Source organism: Stegostoma tigrinum, chromosome 2 (assembly GCF_030684315.1).
Source record: "Stegostoma tigrinum isolate sSteTig4 chromosome 2, sSteTig4.hap1, whole genome shotgun sequence".
Lineage (NCBI taxonomy): Eukaryota > Metazoa > Chordata > Chondrichthyes > Orectolobiformes > Stegostomatidae > Stegostoma > Stegostoma tigrinum.
This window is the reverse complement of record NC_081355.1, coordinates 101250492-101272750: the sequence shown is the minus strand read 5'-3', so window position 1 is coordinate 101272750 and position 22259 is coordinate 101250492. Positions and strand designations below refer to the sequence as shown.

Sequence of the window (22259 nt, the reverse complement as noted above, 5' to 3'; positions counted from 1 at the left end):
TTCTTCATTTTTTTTAAGAAAAGTCAGAATTTACTGATATGAAAAAATATTTGCAAAGCTTTTATCCGGAATAACACTGAAAAACATATTGAGTACTAAGAAAGACAAATTGGAAAACTCTGTTCTTCAATAATCAACTCCAATTTGCCTAAGTGCACTTTTCCCCCCAGCATCTTGTCTAATCATCTAGAAATTCAGGTACAAAAACAAAGTTGCTGGAAAAGCTCAGCAGGTCTGGCAGCATCTGTTGAGGAGAAAACAGAGTTAACGTTTCGGGTTCAGTGACCCTTCCTCAGAACAGAAATTCGGGCTCTGTTATAAATGATAAATTGTCAGTATATATTTAAAACATAAATTTTACATTGCTTTCAAATTTATTTGAATTCATATTGACTCTCAGATTTTCTTTCATACCCTTTTCAAGAAGGTATTTGCTGACATGTTTTCTTCTCCTTGCAGTCATGCACTGAATGTCCAACAATCAGCAATAGAATGAAAGTATTTCACGCAAATAAATGTCAATCCTAATCCTGAGTGAATCCATCGTACCCAGTTTTCACTAAGAACTATTAAAACTAATTCAGAGAATGTTGGAGAAACTCAGGAGGTCTGGTAGCATCGAAGGAGAAACATTAGCATTTCAAGTCTAGTATGACTTTCCTTCAGAACTCTGAAGAAGAATCATATCAGAGTCAACATTAACCCTGTTTCTCTCTCTCCTCAGATGCTGTAAACTCACTGAGTCCACATTGTCCATTGGGGATGATCTGGACTTCACAAGCTTCAAAATCTCCCCTCCCCCTACCACATCCCAAAACCAGCCCAGCTCGACCCTGCCTCTATAGCCTGTTCTTCCTCTCACCTATCCCCTCCTCCCACCTCAAGCCCCACCCCCATCTCTGACCTACTAACCTCATCCTGCCCCCTTGACCTGTCTGTCCTCCCTGGACTGACCTATTCCCTCCCCACCTCCCCACCTACACTCACCTTTACTGGCTCCATCCCCGCCTCTTTGACCTGTCTGTCTCCTCTCCAACTATCTTCTCCTCTATCCATCTTCTATCCACCTCCCCCTCTCTCCCTATTTATTTTAGAACCCCCTTCCCCTCCCCATTTCTGAAGAAGGGTCTAGGCCCTTTCCTGATCCTCTGCTGCTTGGCCTGCTGTGTTCATCCAGCTCTACACCTTATTATCTCAGGTCTTCATAGATTCTTCTTTTGGCAGCCTGGCTTCTTTTCTCAGCCAGCAAAGATTTTGGTGACTGGAGTGGTAGCAAGTTGCCTTCATTGGCCACTAACTGTGTACCTTTCATTGCTGGTGAATTTAAAAATCAGTCCATGGACCTTCTCACTCAGCACTTAATTGCATAAGTGACAAGAAAGCGGTAAACTTTTCTCTGTTGCCACCACCATAAAGAGTAAAATGATGCCCTATATTCAATTCTTGAAATAACTCAAAATCAAATCCCCGCGGCTGCAGTGCCCAATACATTACCCAGTTTAAACATTATTTTCTAAAATGACATATTTTACAAATTGTTACAGCCTGCATAGGAAAATGAGATTAGGATGACTATTAATGTAAACCAAAATTTAACTCTCCACAAATATAATAACCTCTTGCGATTAGACTTTCCAGATAACACTTATTGGCAAGTAATCACAAGCTCTCCCTGTGCACTACCTACCTGAGAAGCTGATCAAATGTTCCCTGCTTCATCATACGCGCTTCAATTTAATTATAAACTACGCCAACTTATCTTCACCACACAGATGTGTTTCACAAGCTGTGACCACCTAATCTTGTTTGAAAACATTATTGCAGTGTTAAAACATCAACATGTTCACTCTCATTTTACCTATTTAATGTGCTACAATATTATATATTTTGGAAGAAGCTGGATCTGGCTTGAATAAGTTACAAGCCTGATTCAAACATAATTTACATATCAGTCTGTCATGTTGGTCCCATGCATTATACATACAAAATTACCATAACTGAACAGATAGTCACCATGGAAATTAAAAATAATTCAGCAACAGAGCAGCAGGAGTGGTAAAACATAGATTTACATCCCGTATTAATTATTCTCTACTTCACATACAACTTTCAATTAAAGCTTGCAAACATTTCGCCAAAAACAGACAACAATATCATTTGGAACAAATGTGACAAGAATGTATAAATTTCCATTATGTCTGGATCACGCAAATGCTAGTTTACGCTGTTAATGAGCAGATATTCATAGACAGAATCCCTACAGAGTGGAAACAGGCCCTTCAGCCCAACAAGTCCACACCAACTCTCAGAGCATCCCACCCAGACCCATCCCCTAATCTACACATCCCTGAACACCATGGGCAATTTAGCATGGCCAATCAACCTAGCCTGCACATCTTTAGACTGTGGGAGGAAGCCGGAGCACCCGGAGGAAACCCACACAGACACCGGGAGAATGTGCAAACTCCATACAGACTGTCACCCGAGGGTGGGATCAAACCCAGGTCCCTGGCACCGTGAGGCAGCAGTGTTAACCAGTGAACTACCGTGCAGATATAAAAGTGAAGATTTTGCATCAAACAGGGAATGAATGGGATTCACCATTCAGTACACTGACAGTTTCTTCACAGGGCTAGTGAATGTTTTGAGCATAGATTCCGTCACTAAGCCTCCTCTCTGGTGGCATCTGGTACATCTATGAGTATGTCAGACAGTGAGGCAATTTCATTAATCAGACTGAAGAATCCTCAGTGAGATATGCAGACTCCTAGTGGGTGGCTTTGAATAAGTTAAAGTTAGTTCTGCAGAGTCTATATTAAGAAGTATAAATTGGGCACAATAAATTGGCTTTAAATCACACACAGAACTCAAGATAATGACTGAGAAAGAAGAATGAAATTGAGGAAGAAAATGTTAGATAAAACAGGCAGAAAAAGTAGTTTTGAGTTCTTCAACACTATTCAGGTGCTGCATAGCAGTGATATCATTGGGCTGGTAATTCAGAACCCCAGGCTATTGAATCCCTTGATAATCGATGGTGAAATTTGAATTTGATAAAAATCTGGAATACAAAGCGAGTCTAATGCCACCTACACAACCACTATTGATTGTCATTAAAATTCAGCTGGTCCACTAGTGTGCTTTAGGGAAGGAACTCTGGCATCCTGCTGTAGCCAAGGTGTGACCCCAGGCCACAGTAATGTGGCTGACTCTTAATTGTTGCCTAGGTAATAAATGCTGGCCTAGCCAGCGATGCCTACTTCCTGTGTATAAATTTTGTAAATTAAACGTTCTAGGACAGACATTTGACTGTAATTTTAACTGATCATGCCATTAAGATTTACATTCCAAGGCACCAGTCCTGATTTTTCCTGGCTTTTGTGTGTAATGAACAGATAAATACAAGTCCCTTACGTTGCTTACTTTGAGTCTGCCAATAAAATAAAATACAACCCAAGAAGTAATGAGAGACATTGATAGGGTCGATAGCCAGAGACTTTTCCCCAGGGCAGGATTGACTGCTACGAGGGGTCATAGTTTTAAGGTGTTAGGAGGAAGGTATAAAGGAGACGTCAGAGGGAGTTTCTTCACCCAGAGAGTTGTGAGCGCATGGAATAGTTTACCAGTGGTAGTCGTGGAAGCAGAGTCATTAGTAACATTTAAGCGACTGCTGGACATGCACATGGACAGCAGTGAATTGAGGGGAATGTAGGTTAGGTTATTTTATTTTTGGATTAGGATTATTCCACGGCACAACATCGTGGGCCGAAGGGCCTGTAGAGTGCTGTACTTTTCTATGTGAGAAGCAAGGTAACTCATAACTTCCAGCTTTCTGCATTTATGATGCTAATTATTTATTAACTCTCAAAGTAAAATGAGACAACAGACTTTCAGATAGTTAGGAATGTGAAGTCATGCACAAAATGTTCAATATTTGCTGGATATAATTAAGACTGCAAGAAGTTTCAAAGTGGTGAGTTAAAATTTCAATGTTTTGTACTCCTGTTCAATTGGCGAAGTTTTCTTCTCAAATTTATTTTCTTATTAGAATCATGTTCTAATAATTATCTTGTTCATGCAGCAAACTAAACTACAAATCAGGGCAGTCTCCTCTAAGTGGATCCAGAGTCACCAGTGTTAAAGTGCACCTTTTTAACAAACTAGTGCATGTCTGCTGAATCCCATGTCCAGGTTCTGGGTTCTGTAGCAAGCAGGTCATGAAGGACTGTTTATACAATTCAAATCTGTTTGGTTTCTCGCTGGTTTAAAAAAAAGCTATCCATGTAGAGAGGTGGATAGCGTCAGCATAAACAAATCTGCTTCATTTCAATGGTATGTTTTTTATTTAGAACAGCTGTAGATTGGGAATAAATCTGGTTTTGCAGCTGCTCTGTCAGTTCAGTATCCGTGGAGGTCCAATACTCTGAGGGACGTACTTACTTATCTGCCTGTGGTGTTGTCATCAGTTTTCAACTGATCTTTTGATTTGTAAACTTTAGTTCCTGTGTTTGTGAGACCTGAAGACAAACCCAACATTTCTTCATGTAAAGTAAACTAAATTAATGTAGTCTATTAACACATGCTGGGTGACTTTTATTCACGTAAAGTAAAGCCAGTGGAAGTGATCCAATAGTTATACTGCCATTCTTGGTTTAAAATTTTCAGGATTTAGTACATTAGAATGGGCAAGAAGCAATGTGTCTTCTAAGCTATGCAGGTACGTCACCATGCAGAAATCCAGACTGTGATGCAGTGGTACAGTGTCTCAGTGTTTAGCACTGCTGCCTCACAGCGCCTGGGACCCAGGTTTGATTCCACCCTCGGATGACTGTGTGTAGAGTTTGCATATCCTCCCCGTGTCTGTGTGGGTTTACTCTGGATACTCTGGTTATCTCTCACAGTCCAAAAATGTGCAGGTTAGGTGAATAAGCAAAGTTAAATTGCCCAGTGTCCAGAGATGTGCAGGCTTGCCGGATTAGTCATGGAAAATGCAGGGTCACAGGGATAAGGTTGGGAGGTGGATCTGGGTGGGATGCTCTTTAGAGGGTCAATGTGGACTCGATAGGTCAAATAGCCTGCTTCCAGACTATAGGGATTCTATGATGCGCTGGTACAAACAAGACATGCACGACCTTTAAAACATGTTCAGGCACTGGCATACAGTAACCTTAAAGGGGTTAGGAAGTGCAATAAAACAGGCCCTGTCTCGTAAATTTAGGAGAAGCTGATAAAAAGATGGCAAGGTTTTTTTTGTCTGCATGTAAGTGCCACCATCTAAATAGGTTTCAGCATATTATCAAGTCTGAATAAATATACTATAGCTTAAATTATTTGTTTTGTTTGATTTGTTAGATTTTCTGGAAAAGAACAGTTTTATAAAGTATTGACAACAGTAGAGAGAATGATGTGAATATCACAGATTCTAATCTTCCTTACTGTATAGATCATGTTTATTGGTAGAACCTATCAACTAAATATGATCCTTTTGAATCTTAATTGTACATCATGCAAGGGATCCTTTGTCTATAAAGTAAAATACTGGGGATGCTGAAAATCTGAAATAAAAACAGAGAATGCTTAGCAGTTAAGGTAGATCCATGAATAGACAAAGTTTTATGTCAAATATTACTTCTATTTCCAGCATTTTCTGCTTTCAGTTTTTGAACCTCATTCTTAAATTTGTGAAAATTATTTAAATTTGCAGCCAGCTAGAAACAAAAAAAAACTTGTTGGCTCACAATCTCTCTCACTGAAAAGTAATGGCAGCTCAACCCAAAAATATTTTTTAGTTCCTTATGGAAAAAGGGGTCTATAGTAATACAGTTCTATGGAACAGTTCATGATGGAGGCTCAGGGAATGGAGTGGGAGATTCTGGAATTCTCAGGTGAATGGTCTGCCCTGGTACTATATCAGGCCCGCATGCATCCTCTAAAAGGCTGATTTAACACAACCTTTACCAAAACATGAATAATAGCTTTCAATGTGCCAAGAACCTAAGTGTAGTCAACTGGAATAAGCCATTCAATTAAGGGTTACCCGTTATGACATTATCATCTCAACCATAGCTTCAAATAGGAGTTTTAATAAGCTCAATGTTCTCATCTCCATTTTCCTGCAGAGCAAATTATTCTAAACATTTATTTTTCATTGGATAAAGTAGCTGTTCATGACATCTGTACTAAAATTACTTACTAATTTCTGCCAATATATTTCAGGCCTATTTAACTCAGATTAGTTTTGTGTAAGAGGCTTCTAAAAGAATTTAAAGATAATACTCGCTTTTTCAAACATCACACAATCTAGCATAACCAAGCAGGTGTACATAGATGCAAAACAATTTATTTCTGTAAGATATCTGTTACCTGAAGACATCTTTTTAGCTTACAGTGTTTAAGGAATAAGGCATGAAGCAAATATGTACTTCTTTTTCGAGAAAGAAATAACATTCATTTATTTTGATGTTAAATGCCATTGTCAGCACACTGATCTTAAGTATGACATTCCTCACCATATGGTCCTGAAAAATAGTGCTACCTGTCAACATTTTGTACCTGTAGACATTGATATTGAGTGCTTACCTGAATAAATTGTTTTGCATTATAAAAAGGATGTGGAAGCTTTGGAAAGGGTGCAGAGGAGATTTACTAGGATGTTGCCTGGTATTGAGGGAAGGTCTTAGGAGGAAAGGCTGAGGGACTTGAGGCTGTTTTCATTAGAGAGAAGAAGGTTGACAGGTGACTTAATTGAAACATATAAAATAATCAGAGGGTTAGATAGGGTGGATAGGGAGAGCCTTTTTCCTAGGATGGTGATGGCGAGCACGAGGGGGCATAGCTTTAAACTGAGGGGTGAAAGATATAGGACAGATGTCAGAGGTAGTTTCTTTACTCAGAGAGTAGTAAGGGAATGGAATGCTTTGCCTGCAACAGTAGTAGATTCGCCAGCTTTAGGTACATTTAAGTCATCATTGGACAAGCATATGGACGTACATGGAATAGTGTAGGTTAGATGGGCTTGAGATCGGTATGACAGGTCGGCACAACATGGAGGGCCGAAGGGCCTGTACTGTGCTGTAATGTTCTATGTTGCATCTAAAGCAGAAAGATAGAATGTTTGTGTTTGTCCATTATTAGCACAACTTTTGAGGGATAGTGCTACAACAATCTCTTCATTTTCATTAGCATTGCAAAAATGTGTGGAAATAAATATATAGTCATGGACGAATTACGACACTTAATCTGTTTTATTTTAATTCACCCATTTAAAAACTTTCTCAAACTAGTTAAAGTAACAAGATGCAAAGTAGTGTAAAGATTACTTAACTACCATCTAGAAGGACAAAGGCACCATGAGAACACTACGATCTGCAAGTTCTCCTCCAAGTTATTCATCATTCTGACTTAGAAACATGTTCCGTCATTGTTACCTTGTCAAAATCCTGAATTCCCTCCGTGATGGCATTGAGAGTCCACCTCCAGCACATGGGGGATGGGCAACAAATGCTCATGCAGCCACTGATGCCCATATCCCATGAATAAATTTCAAAAGAAGGAACCACAGTCCAATGCAGTGGAGGCTGGGACGTTGGATGCCTTCAAGGCAGAGATCAACAAACTCTTGATCTCAGAAGGAATCAAGGGCTACGGGGAGAGTGCAGGGAAATGGTGTTGAAATGCCCATCAGCCATGATTTAAATGGCAGAGTGGACTTGACGGGCCGAATGGCCTTACTTCCACTCCTATGTCTTATGGTCTTATGGTCTAAAATGAACAGGAGACATCTCTCGCCACCAGAGAGGCAACTAGTTATGTAAAGATTCAGGGTAACCAGTCCACATGTCTGAGGTTAAGATTGTAAGAACTACCAGAGCCATTTTGGGAATTGAACCTGAATCTTGTTCTGCTTTATTCTACAACACCCTCTAGTCTACTAAGTTAACTGGCCTCCAGAACCCTGATGTTAAAACACTAATGCAATGCACTGAACTAGGGTAAGAAGCGTACAAAAACAAAAATAGGAATTGTTGGAAAAAGCCAGCAGATCTGGCAGCACCTGCAAGAGACATCCAAGTTAATGTTTTGGGTCCAATGACCCTTCTTCAGACCTTAAGTAAGAAGTGTTCATTTTAATCTAGTTCTGTATAAACACAACAATTTTCTCTCAAGTTGCAGCGTACAATACATGCAACAGGGTGTACCATCACACTAATGTGTAAAATAGAAGGAATTTCAAATATTTCTAATGTGGAGTGGCCTGTTGGTTCTGATTCAGTTTATTGAGAAAGGTCAACATATCAAAATATTTTTTGAATCTTTCAAATATTTGAAATGTCTTTTAATGTTACGCTTCTCTCGTAAAAAGTTCATTTACATAGTATCTTGTCATGTCCTCAGAAACATAACAACTTACAAGCAACGTTCCACAAACAGCAAATCAACAAATGATCAAAAATCTTTTTGCTAGTGCTGACTGAAAACTAACATTGACCAGACACCAGGAGAACTCCCTGTTCTGCTTTGAATGGAGATCGAGGACCTTTTACGTCAATTCAACAGACATAAAGGACATTGTTTAATAGTCTCAGCCAGAAATCAGCTCCTTTGGTTTCAGCAAAATTCTCTCAGTGCTGGATTGAACTGTCAGCATGGATTATTTGCTCAAATTCTGAGAAGGGCTTGAATCCACAATCTTTTGCTGGAAAGTGAACCAAGCTGACAATGGAACGTGATATGTACCACTGACTAAACTGAACTACAGATATTCTCCTGCTTTATCAAACTTTCCGAGACAAGGATAAAAGTGGAAGTAACACAGGCAAATTTACAAGGTTGATTTAAATAATGTTGGGTACAAAAGAGGAAAAGGAGCTAATGTAGGTTTTTGTCAAGCAGCATTTGCACAATGAGCTTAACGTTGTTGGGGTCAAGGTACTGTTGTAGTGATTTGTAGGTCCTGACGTCAAGGCGTTTTGACACCAGATGTAGATTTTAATGACAGATCAGTTAGTCTTCACTGTCCAACTAAAGACATCACTCGTGCCCTCGAGGGTGAAGGGCCAACAAACGCTCTCATACTCAAGACATTATCGCAGCCTCATCCTTTCATCTGGGTGCTGTGCTAACACACCAGCCAGCGGCAGAAAATTGAGGGTCCACCCACATCTGTGACTAATGGGTAGTTTGGCCCAAGAAGTCTAAAACACCACTGAATTCTAGCACTCAGTGTCTGATAGTAGAAGAGATTTGCCAAACATTCTTTAAAATAGTCTTGCTTTATAGAGAAAGATCAACAGGTCACATTTGTAAAACATTAGCATCAAATATTGGTTGGTATTTATCCAGTTGGAAAATTGTTAACTTATAGCTCTTCATGTTACATGAAGAAAGTGTGCATTTTTCTAGAACTACAACAATTTAATATCAAAACGTCAGGCCAAAAGACCTTCTCTTTCATTTGCCACACTAAGTGTGCATAGAGTGCATATGCATCTTGCTGGAATGCCTCTTTGAAAAGCTGAAAATCATGTTAAACTGAACTGTATAATGATGAATTGTGATGTCATTATTTATTGACAAAAGATTTTGACAATAAAAATTTCCAAGCAGACATCTCAGAATCTATGAATCTTTCATTACTGTACTAAACAATGCAAATGTGCTTACAGCATCTGCTAATCGAAAAACAAGTATCTACAACAATGTGTTACCTGAATTGCTTTCATGAGGAAAAACCTTTTCTATAGCTTTTAAAAGCTTGCTGTGCATCATGAAAATTAAGTTTAATGTTATTGAAGGAATACACCAAATATTACTAACAGTTTTGATTTAATGCAACCTACAGCTTTTACTTTAACAAACAGTTTTCATAAAAATGTTTTAATCCTTTCACAATTGCAATGAATATATAGCACATTAACAGACCAATCAACCCAATCAGACTATGCTGCTGTTCATGTCGTTTGTCCTATGCAGCAAACAATTAGGAAGGCAAACGGTATGTTGGCCATTACAGTGAGAGGATTTGAATTCAGAAATTAGGATATCTTACTGCAGTCGTACAGGGCCTTGCATCTGGATTACTGAGTGCAGAGTTGGACATCCTCAGAGAATTGCCACCAAGGCAGTGCAATGAACATATTCAATGCTGATACTGGGCTTGGAGGAACTGTCATATGAGGGGAGATTGATTCAATGGGGCCTTTATTCAACGGAGTACAGAAAGATGGAATGGGGTCTGATGAAATGGGATCTGCTCCTATGTCTCATGGTCTTATAAAGCAGGAGAATGGGGTTGAGGAACTTATCAGCCATAGTTGAAGGGCGGAGCAGACTCGATGGGCTGAATGGCCTAATTTCTGCTCCTATGTCTTATGGTCTTATGGAAATATATAAAATTCTAACGGGCTAGACAGACCAGATGCAGAGGAGATGCTTCCCCTGGAATCTAGATCCAGGGAGCCATAGTCTCCAGATATACAGTAGGCCATTTAGGACTGAGACGAGGAAATATTTCTTAACTCAGATGGTGATCAACCTGTGAATTATCTACCACAGAAGACGGTGCATGCCTGGTCACTGAATATACTCAAGAAAGAGATTGATAAACTTTTAGATATTAAAGGTAAGGGAGTAAGCAGGAATATGACACTGGGACAGAGGATCAGTCACGATCGTATCTAATGGTGGAGCAGGCTTGAAGGGCTGAATAGCCTGCTCCTGCACCTAGTTTCCATTCATTTGCCTCCTTGCAGACTTTCAGCATATCTTTTTATTCTCTTATACTTGTCTAGTTTCCTTTTGAAAGCATCTAAGTAATTTTCCAAAGCCAGTTCCTGGGCTATTAAGTTCCATTGTTGGTACTCAAAATTCGAAGATATAAGTTAAAGAATATAGTACATGGGAAAAAATACCAAATCATATTCATTATGAAAAATGTTTTAAATGGCTTAAAACTGAAAAATGATCACCAAACCTCAAATAAATTTGTCAACAGTTGTAAGATGAGGATATTAGGGGTCATTAAGATTGTTCAATTGTCTGGGACATGACTTCCTACATATTAGTTTTACTTACTTTTTTTGTGCTCACATCAAATGGAATTCTCATTGAAAGTCATCAACGTGAAACATCAACTGTCTCATTCTCTCACCACAGCTGCTGTTTGACATATTGAATTTTCCCAACATTTTCACAATTTTGCATTAGACAGTTTCAGCATTTTCTCTTTGCACATTCTTCCCACGCCCTACCCATACAAGAAAAGGCTAGGAGCCATATACACAAACTGGCACACACTACTAACTAAAAACACACATGCATCACATCTTTCAAAACTGGAACAATAGTCTGACGAGAATGATCCCAATAAAGGTTATTTCTAACTAACCCATTTTGTTGAAACCTTGTTGTGCAATTGAAGAGTTGATGAGGGTTTGGCCAAGCAGTAATCTGTACTTTCCTACTCAAACTGCACTCCAGGTTTGTGTTTCTACAAATCTTGAATTTTATATTTACTCTGAACAGATCAATTTTTTTTAGATAGATTAAATACAGTGTGGAAACAGGCCCTTCGGCCCAACAAGTCCACACTGCCCCTTGAAGCATCCCACCCAAACCCATCCCCCTTCCCCTATAACCCACACACCCCTGAACACTACGGGCAATTTAGCACGGCCAATCCACCTAGTCTGCACATCTTTGGACTGTGGGAGGAAACCGGAGCACCCAGAGGAAACCCATGCAGACATGGGGAGAATGTGCAAACGCCACACAGACAGTAACCCAACGCTGGATTTGAACATGGGTACCTGGCGCTATGAGGCTGCAGTGCTAAGTACTGAGCCACCGTGCCGCCCTAAATTTCTTCCTGGAAAGATCATAATCATATGCTCACACCCCTTGACATAACTGCCTGTTGTTGTAGGTTGCGTTACATTGTGATGTGATACAGAACTGCAGCAATTTTTAACTTTTTGCCCGGCGCAAAAATGAAATAGGAACATTGTGGCCTGATCATGGCTAGTAAGGGAAATTAGGATAGTATTAGATCCAAGGAGGGGGCATACAAATTAGCCAAAAACGGCTGGCCTGGGGATTGGGAGCAGTTCAGGTTTCACTAAGAAAAGACAAAGGGATTGATTAAGAGAAAAATAGAGTATGCTTGAGGAGAACATGCAAAATTTTCTAACAGTATGTGAAAAGGGAAAAAAAAGATTAGTGAAAGACAAATGTACATTCCTTACAATCAAAATCTGCAGACATTAGAATGGCAGATCAATTAAACTCATGCTTTGGCTCTGTCTTCACAAAGGGAGGACACAAATAAAGTTCCAAAAATGTTGGGGAATGCAACACTTAGTGAGAGAGAGGAACTGAAAGAAATCTGTATTCTTGGGAAATAGTGTTCCAGAAATTGATGGGATTAAACCTGAATAAGATACAGGACTCAGAAATCTATGTCCCAGAGCACTTAAGGAGCGGCCCTAGAAATAGTGGATGCATAGGTGGTCAGAGTCATAAGGTTCTACAGCACAGAGAAAGGCCCTTTGTCCCATCGAGTCTGTGATCGTCAAAAAATATCCTACCTGTCCTACTCCCATTTACTAGCCCTCTGACATTCAAGTCTCAATCACTTATATATACCACAAACAGCACAAGTCCAACATTGATCCCTGCGGGACCCACTGGACACAGCTTCCAATCACAAAAACATCCCTTGAGCATCACCCTCTTCTTCCTGCCCTTTAGCCAATTCTGGATCCAATTTGCCAAATATCCTTAGGTCCCATGGATTCTTACCTCCCCTATTAGTCTCCCTTGGGGGACCTTTCAAGATTTCATAGACTCTGGAACAGTTGCTATGGATTGCAGGGTAGCTAATGTAATTGCACTACTTTGAAAGGGAGGTAGAGAGCAAACAGAATATCAAAGATCACTTCACCTGACCTTAGTCATGGGGAAATGCTAGAGTCCATTGTGAAAGATTTAACAGCAAAGTACATGAACAACAGCGCAGGATACAGTCAGCAAGGGCATTTGAAAGGGAATTCGTGCGTGACAAATCTAATGGGATGTTACTGGCAGAGTTGATAAATGCAAGTGGTTTACTTGAACTTTCTGAAACATTTTGATGAAGTCCCACATAAGTGATGAGCATGTAAACACATGGGATTGGGGGTGAGATACTGACACAGTTAGCAATCTGATTGGCACACAGGAAACAGAGTAGGAATAAATGGGTCTTTTAACCCACAGTGCAGACAGGGACTAGTGGGGTATTAGAGGGGTTGCTGCTTGGGCCCCAGCTTTTCATAGTGTATATCAACAATTTAGAGGAGGAAACTAAATGTGATATTTCTGAGATTGTAGATGGCATAAAGTGGACTGGGAGAATGAGCTGTGAGGAGAATGCAAAGATATTCAGTCTGATTGGGCAAGTTCACTGAGTGGGCAAATGCATGACAGCTGAAGTATAATATGGATAGATATAAAGTTATCCACTTTGATAACAAAAACAAGAAGACTGACTATATCCTGAATGGTGAAAGATTGGGAAAGGAGGACGTGCAATCAGCCCTGAGAGTTTGTGCACACAAGTTGCTGAAAGCAAGCTAGCACATGCAGCATATGGTGATGAAATCAAATACTACGTTGGCCTTCATCGGCATAGGATTCGAGTACAGGAGCAGGGATGTTTTGCTGAAGTTGTACAGGGCCTTGGTAAGATCACACTTGGAGTACTGTGAGCAGTTTTAGTCTCCTTAGCTGAGGAAGGATGTTCCAACAATGGGAGGGATTGCAACAAAGATTTGCCAGACTGATTTCTGAGATGGCATGACTACTGTATGAAGACAGACTGGAAATACAGTTAGGACTATATTCACTAAAACTTAGAAGAATAGTTGGAGGGGGAATCTCAGAAACCTAGAAAATTTGAATAGGACTAGACAGGGTTAATGCAGGAAGGACATTCCCAATGACGGAGAGTCTGGAACCAGGCATCACAGTCTAAGGATATGGGAGGCAATGGCCTGTTTGTATTATTGCTGGACTGTTAATCCAGAGACCCAGATAATGTTCTGGGGACCCAGGTTCAAATCTCACCAGGGCAGATGGTGGAATTTGAATTCAATCAAATATCTGGAATTAAGAGTCTAATGATGACCATGAATCCATTGTCAATTGTTGTAAAAACCCATCTGATTCACTAATGTCCTTTAGGGAAGGAAACTGCCATCTTTTCCTGGTCTGGCCTACATGTGACTCCAGACCCCCAGCAATGTGGCTGACTCTAAACTGCTCTCTGGGCAATTAGGGATAGGCAATAAATGCTGTCTGATCAGTGACGCCCTCATCCCATGAATGAATATAACAGAAATATGGAGTGGGGCATCTAGATCTGAGATGAGGAGATATTTCATTACCCAAAGAGAGCGCTGAGGAATCTTCTGCTAAAAGAAGCAATCACTGTTTTTAAGAAGGAATTAGATGGAGTTCTTCAGTTTAAGGGGATCACAGGGCATGAGGAAAAAGTGGAAATAGGGTTATGAATTAGATAATCAGAAATGATCATACTAAACAGCAGTACAGGCTTGAAGGGCTGAATGTTTATTCCTGCTCATATTTTCTATGTGATATGAAAATGGCCCTGAAATTATATCGGCTCTGTACAAATGGCATGCAATGGAAAAGAAGCCTATCAGGGATCGTATATTTTGTGTTTCAATACATTCGCGAAATAGAGAAAATATGTCTGAAGCAACTATATGCTCTAATTAAGCACTTCAAGCATCAAAAATTCTACCATATCACTGCCAAGTGAAGACAGCTTTTAGGGAATTGTTGTAGTGAAATATACAATGCACCTGAATGTAAATATGTACAAATAATTTCACCCTTTCACATCAAATGTCTGAAAAGCTGGAAATCCGTTAAATTTATGCTGAAAGGAGGATTTTTAAAATCTGCTTAGTTTGTTTGCACTTAATCTGTGAGGATCTTCTAAAGAGACAGAGTTAATCATATACTGCCACACATGACCTTGCCAATGTCTAAACTCATCACCCTTCTGGCGGTGTCACAGCAATTAGCATTTCTTTTAAAAAATCAACAGTGTTCTGTTCTTTCTAGGGGGAAATGCAATTGAAGGGAAATTCAATAGGTGTACATTAGTTCATTTCATGGGGATACATTTATTGAGGAGAGAAAAGTTAATACAGTATTGTGTTAAACTTTGTCTGGCTTTGGGTTGAAATACATTATATTATGGCTGCAGTGCACAGAAAATGCCAATCAAACATTAATGCTAATTAATAACATCACTGGTGCTAAACTAGTGGTACACTGATCATTTTTCCGTGAGATACATTCAATCACATCAAGCCGACAGGATGAAAGACCTTTATTGGAAGTAAGGCTCCTAATCTCAACTAATTTGGCCAACTTTACAATTTATTGAGGCAGTACAAAATTGGCATAATTCAACATTTACGGCACAAACTCACAATTTAATTCAGAGAGGCACAGATACAATTTGTCAAAACGGTAAAGTAGGAAATGCTCTTGTAGGCTCAACAATAATATAGATTGTGTCAGAATTTTTACCCAATATCCTATACAGTATAAATATCGCTGTCTGAAAGGATCCTAATAGCAATGACAGTGATGACAGTGGCAAACAGAACATAAACAGTAGGCCATTCAGCTCAAGTCTGTTCTGTTGTTCAAGCAGATAATTGTTGACCTGCACCATAATATCTACATTCTGCTACACTGAGTATTCTTGCCCATCAAAAATCTAGTAATTTCAGTTCTAACATTTTCAAATGACCTAACCTCAAAAAACCTTTTTGCTGAGCAGGGAAAATAGCTTCAGATTGTTATTATCTTGTGTGTGAAAAAAATATTTCCTTACATTATTCCTGAACAGCCTAGATAGCCCCTAGGTTTAATGTCCCCATGTTATTTTGCCTCCCTCACAAGAGAAAAGAATCCTCTTTCTGTTTTATCAAATCGTTTAGACATTGTTAACATTTCAAATAGATTACTGTTTAATATTCTATCATCGGATGAATACACGATTAATCTATACAAGCTGCCCTCATAATTTAACCTTGGTTTTACAAGGCAGAAGGAAATGGATGGGGATGTATATAAAAGTAATTTGTATTTGCTTGAGTTATTTTTCACACACTAAATGAACCAGCAAATTTTTAATGGATTTTAACACTAAATGCTCAAGTAAAATTATGAACAATTGCAAACAATCACAATATCAAGTTCATTTCCATTGCAACCTAGCTTCTGCCTTTACAACTTTGTCTTAATGCAATGAGCAATTCACAAATGAGTGGTTCACTGTTATGGGCCAACTCACAAAGTCACCACCTTATCCTTATATTTCCTTGGAAATGGCACTCCCTTAAATGCAGAACAAAAGATTGCTGTACTATCAGATCATTAAGGAACTTTTATAATAAAACAAAACAGAAATTGCTGGAAAAAAACCCCTCAGTAGAACCAGCAGAATCTGTGGAGATACAAAACTGACATTTCACCAACTTCAACAGTGACTGGCTGCCCTGCCAAGCATTTCTAGTATCTTCTGTATTTATTTTGTATTTTTAGCACCAATGCTATTTTAATTTAGTAGAAAGAGTTCGTTCCTTTAACTATTTAAATTAGACAATTTAAACTTTTAAACCAACTAGTTGACAAATATCCTGAAGATGCCACTCAGCAGTCAGCTACATTATCAGGACTTAAAACAAAACTCAGTAGAACACAATAAATTATTTGTTCCTGAAGCAGTCTGCTCACAACTTCCTTGTGTATAACTTCCATAGTCAACTACAAGTGCAAGAAATATTCATCATGTTGATGAGACATCAATGGACATTTGGGTTACATTTAGCAGAACACAGCATCACAGAGCTGCTACGGCAGATGTTACATGTCTAATTCCACAGGGCATTCAACACTTCAGCTAACTTTTTTAAAATGTACAGATTGCTTCACTGAGTGCAACTTCGCCCCCTTTGTAGAACGCTACAAGCTTGTGAAATGTGAATCAAGTTCATGCTATTGTGCATAGTTACAAATAAAGACAAAACAATTGACACATTTTGCTACAGCTAACAAAAAAAGGATCATTGCATTTTCGTACGTTGGCATCGCACACCCTTTACTTGCAATAATCCATGGTTGAACCTTGAGATCCTGAACCAATCGGACCTTTTTATTTGAGCTGTGCTTTAAGTGATAGTGCACGCAATTATGCAATCATAAATGTGTATAAACTGACATAAAAAGGCGAAGAAGGAAATGCCTGCGATCAGTAATGGGTAAGAATCTGTGCTTGTTTAGGGAAACTCAAACTTTATGACCCTCTCTTGGCAAAACAAACATCCCGTAACTCAACTCGTTGCTTACAGAGTTTCTTACAGGTTAAAGTCCCTGAGCAAAAGGAACGAAGCACGAGAGAGGCACTCAGTACCAACTGATCAGATTGCCCGAACACTCTAACACACTCGCCCCAGCTCTCCGGATGGATGAGAAAAGGAGATGACAGCAAAGTGACTTTAAGTCCCCGGAACACTTCAGTTCCCAGCAGCAAACATTCCCGCACTCGGCAATCTCGCTCCTCCCCACCTACTGCCCTTGCCTCCGGACCCTTTGCTCTGATAAGTTCACTCCAGGAGGTGTTTAGGAAGCGGAGGGGCAGGGGCAGCAAGACTCCGCTTTCAAGGTTTCTCTCTCTGTCCCTGTGGTTCTTACCTTCCCTGGACAGGGACTCGCTGCCCAAACTTAAAAGGATTAGGAGGTGGACGCAGCCCGGCAGCAGGGAACAGAACATGGTTCAGCGGCTTCCCTCTGGGCGATCTCCCGTGTTGAGCACACAACAGGGTAGGCAGCAGTTAGCGCTGAGTTTAGCTAGCCCAGCCCCTCTGTCTGTGTGTCTGCCCCTCCCTCCCTCTCTCTGCCTGTGTCAGCCTGAAGCTAGCACTCAGCCTGACGTCAATTCACTGGGAGGAGAGAGAGAATCCAGGTGAGACTGACACTCACAGGGTCCTACACTTCCCCTGGGCACACAGAGCACCCTCCCTGGCCACATCGAGCACCCTCCTCTGGTATTGCTTCCCACTCACATCTCCTCCCAGCGGTTGCTCATCACTGGATGGCTCTGTGAACCAGAAGTAGCAGCCAGTCCTCAGACTTTCCCTGTTAACCCTTCAGGGCAGGGCGAGACCTCTGAGAAGCAGCGAGCAGGGTAAATACAAGTCATGCTTGAAGGTGATGGAATGGTCCGAACGCGACCGTCATTGCTGAAAGTGGAACTGGAGTTCAGCAGTTTCACTTTTTGGATAGTTTTTTTTCTCGCTTCGCAGCCACACAGATCTCACTTGTCTCATTTTTCTTAAAATTAAGGACAAGGAGAAACGCTTTTGGCAATGTGTACGTGAATACACCTGCGAAAAAAAAAATTCAAGGCATCTTGCAAATATAAGTTCTTTGCAGAGACTATTATCCTTCCAAATGGTATCAATGACACTAACTTATAGGTGGGAAGGTAGAATTTAAACATATTTAAGGTATCCTCCATGAGTATGTTAAAAAGACTTTTCAGCACCATTAATGACCTCTATTATTCAGAGAAGGGTGTGTGGAGGAAGGAAACATACTCTAGTGCCATTGGCACCAGCAGGTCCTAAAGTTCATAAATAATGTAAGCAATTTTAGTGTAAGGCTTCCCTTAAGAGGTAAAAAGAAACTCGAGAGAGGAGCAACGCATACAGACTGAAGTCTACACTGTGAAATGTTAAATACTCATTACACCTTTTCAGCTTTCAAACATTATATGTTTAAATGAATGATTTACAGAAATGATTGTGTATATTTCGAAAGTGAACTATTACGAAGTAGCATTGGAATCCCTGCAATGTGTATGAGGATACAAGATGCCCTTTCTTAAACTGCTGGACAAACAAACAAATTATTCAGGAATAACAAAATTCCAGCCCTCAGCACAGTCAGTAGGAGGCTACACCTATTCTTATATCTAACAGCATCAAATAATCGTTTCAGCTTGTTGTGAAGAGGCAATATCTGACTTAATATTAAAACACTGTAGAAATGCTGCTTCTTTTCTTTCTGCTTAAGTCCAATTGTGATCATTCCTGAAAAGGAACAACACTATACCAGTCACAGCTGCATTGAACACTTTTCAAAATTGCTCTTCTATCAGGTTCACATAAATTCTTATTTGCTCTGTGTTTGCACTTGAACTTATGTTACATTGAGAATCTACAACATTTTAAATTGCACTTTACAGACTATTGCTTTTAGATATAAACTTTCAAGTGTCTGAAAAGATTACATTTCCAGGATATAGTTTAAGCAAAATAGTACACAGTGTACAGTAGAAATGCCAGACTTCGCTTTTCAAAGAAACTAGTCCAGGAGATTTTATGTAATTTTTTTCAATATAGGAGGCAATGGTTCATGGCTGCTATGGCAGCAAATAATTGCAAACATTTTGCAAAATCAGTGCAAAAAAAAGGCTGAAGCTTTCGCAGCAATACTTAGCCAGAAGTGCCCAGTGGATGATCCATCTCGGCCTCCTTCAGTGATCCCTAGCATCACAGACACCAGTTGTCAGTAAATTCGATAGACTCCATGTGATTTCAAGAGGTGGCTAGGACACTGGATAGTACAAGGGGTAAGGGCCTTGACAACATTCCGGCAACAGTACAGAAGACTTCTGCTCCAGAACTTGCCACTCTCCTAGCCAAGCTGTTCCAGTACAGAGACAACACTGGCACCTACCCAACATTGTGGAAAATTGCCCAAGCATGTCCTGTACACAAAAAGCAGGACAAATCCAATCTGACCAATTACTGCTCCATCAGTCTACTCTCAATCATCAATAAAGTGATGGAAGGTGTCATCAACAGTGCTATCAGTACCTGCTAAGTGATGCCTGGCTGGGTTCCATCAGAACCACACAGCTCCTGACCTCATTGCAGCCTTGGTTCAAACATGGACAAAAGCGTTGAATTCCAGAGGTAAGGTGAGAATGGCAGCCGTTGACATCAAGATTACATTTGACTGAGCCGTAGCAAAACTGGAACAAATTATTATCGGGGGCAAACTCTCTGGTGGTTAAAGTCAGACCTGACAGATAGGATGATGCTTGTAGCTGTTGGAGTTCAGTCATCTCAGCTCCATGTGGTCTCTGTGAGAGCTCGTCAGTGTAGTGTCCTAGGCCCAACCCTCTTCTGCTGCTTCATCAACAACCGTTCCTCCACCATAAGGTCAGAAGTGGGGTTGTTCTCTGATGATTGCACAATGTTCAGCACCATTTGAAACTGCTCATGTCAAGTGGTTAGTAATGTTTATGTCACAGAAATGCCAGGCTATGACCATCACCAACAAGTGACAATTTAACCACTGCCCCTTGACATTCAATGGCATTACCATCACTGAATCCCCACTATCAACATACTGGGGGTTATCATTGACCAGAAACTCAATTGGACTCACCACATAAATACAATGGCTACAAGAGCAGGTCAGAGGCTAAGAATACTGCAGCATATCTTCTGACATCCCAAAGTCTGTCTACCATTGGCAAGGCACAAGTCAGGAGTGTGATGGAATACTCTCCACTTGCCTGGATGAGTGCAGCTCCAACAACACTCAAGAAGCTTCACAACATCCAAGACAAAGCGACCCACCTGATTGGCACTTCATGCACCCACTTCATTCACCACCAACCCTTATTTGCAGCAATGTGTACAATCTATAAGATGCACTGCAGAAATTCACCAAAGATCCTCAGACAGCACCATGCAAAATCACTGATAATGGGAACTGCAGATGCTGGAGAATCCAAGATAACAAAGTGTGAAGCTGGATGAACACAGCAGGCCAAGCAGCATCTCAGGAGCACAAAAGCTGATGTTTCGGGCCTAGACCCTTTCTCTGATGAAGGGTCTAGGCCCGAACCATCAGCTTTTGTGCTCCTGAGATGCTGCTTGGCCTGCTGTGTTCATCCAGCTTCACACTTTGTTATCCTACAATCCAAAATTACAACCACTTCCATCTGGAAGGACAAGGGCATAAGATATTCGGGAACGCCACCACCTTCAAGTTCCCCTCCGAGCAATATATTGCTGTTCCTTCACTGTCATTGGGTCAAAATCCTGGAATTTCCTCCCTAATGGCATTGTGGGTCGGGCCACAGTAGGTGGATGGCAGCGTTTCAAGAAGGCAGCTCACTATCACCTGCTCAAGGGCATCTAGGGACGGGCAACACCCACATCCTATTAATCAATAAATTAAAAAAAGGTAATGACATTGAAGGATATATTAAATAGTTTAGTATCATTGCAAGAAGGCTTTAGTATAAATTCAATTGTTAATACATGAAGCTATGAAAATAATACTCATTTATGCCTTTACTATCATGATGGAAAGCTGACATGATAGTGTGCTCAGATTATCCAGGTCTCTAAAGTAAATCAATCTAGACTGCAGAAGACTTTTGCTAAGGCATACATAATCTGAATATACAAAGAGGAAAATAGACAGCAAAACAGCTCAGAGATTAGTAATATTAAACTTTATTAAGTCCTCCAAAAGTGAACCAACATATAACAACAGCTTATATTTGTATATTGCTCCAAGGCCCTTCACCATGCCACCTTAAAAGAAAATGTCATATCACGTCTCATGAAGAGATATAGATGTCCAAGAGCATGGTCAGGGAAGAAGGCTTTAAGGAGTATCATAAAGGAGGAAGGAAAATTCTACAGACAGCAGGGTTTAAAGAGAGAATTACAGAATTTGGTACCACAGACAGCAAAGGCACAGGGAAGTAACTAAAATTTTCAAGATGCTGGAATTAGAGGAACACATGTATCTTGAAAGGTTGTAATGCTGGAGATAAATTAACTTTTAGGTCAAAGTGTGCCTTAGCTGGATTTAGTGTAGCTCAGTGTGGACAGAAGTGATGAGTGAATGAGATCTGACATGGGCTAGGACACAGGAAGTGGAGTTTGTATGACCGAAAGTTTATAGAGTGTAGAATCTGTGAGGTTGGACAGGAGGGGCTTAAAATAGTGAAGATGGTATGGATGTGGGTTTTAGCAGCCAATAAGGTGGAAATCAATTGTCTCAGCATTGACACTTATTGCATATGATCATACAGTGATCTTAATGTGACACTGATGTTGCAAGCAGTTACCACAAAAGGAATG

At 40.2% G+C, this 22259-nt stretch overlaps 1 protein-coding gene across 2 annotated transcripts in view; it reads right to left on the bottom strand.

Moving 5' to 3' along the window:
- egfra (epidermal growth factor receptor a (erythroblastic leukemia viral (v-erb-b) oncogene homolog, avian)) overlaps positions 1-17950 on the bottom strand; it is a 275066-nt gene extending 257116 nt beyond the window's left edge. For both annotated transcript variants that reach the window (XM_059638086.1, XM_059638089.1), the window contains exon 1: positions 17776-17950. In XM_059638086.1, the coding sequence (XP_059494069.1) occupies positions 17776-17854 (79 nt within the window). In that variant the 5' untranslated portion in view covers positions 17855-17950. The remainder of the gene's footprint in view (positions 1-17775) is intronic.
- Between the last annotated feature and the right edge of the window lie 4309 nt (positions 17951-22259).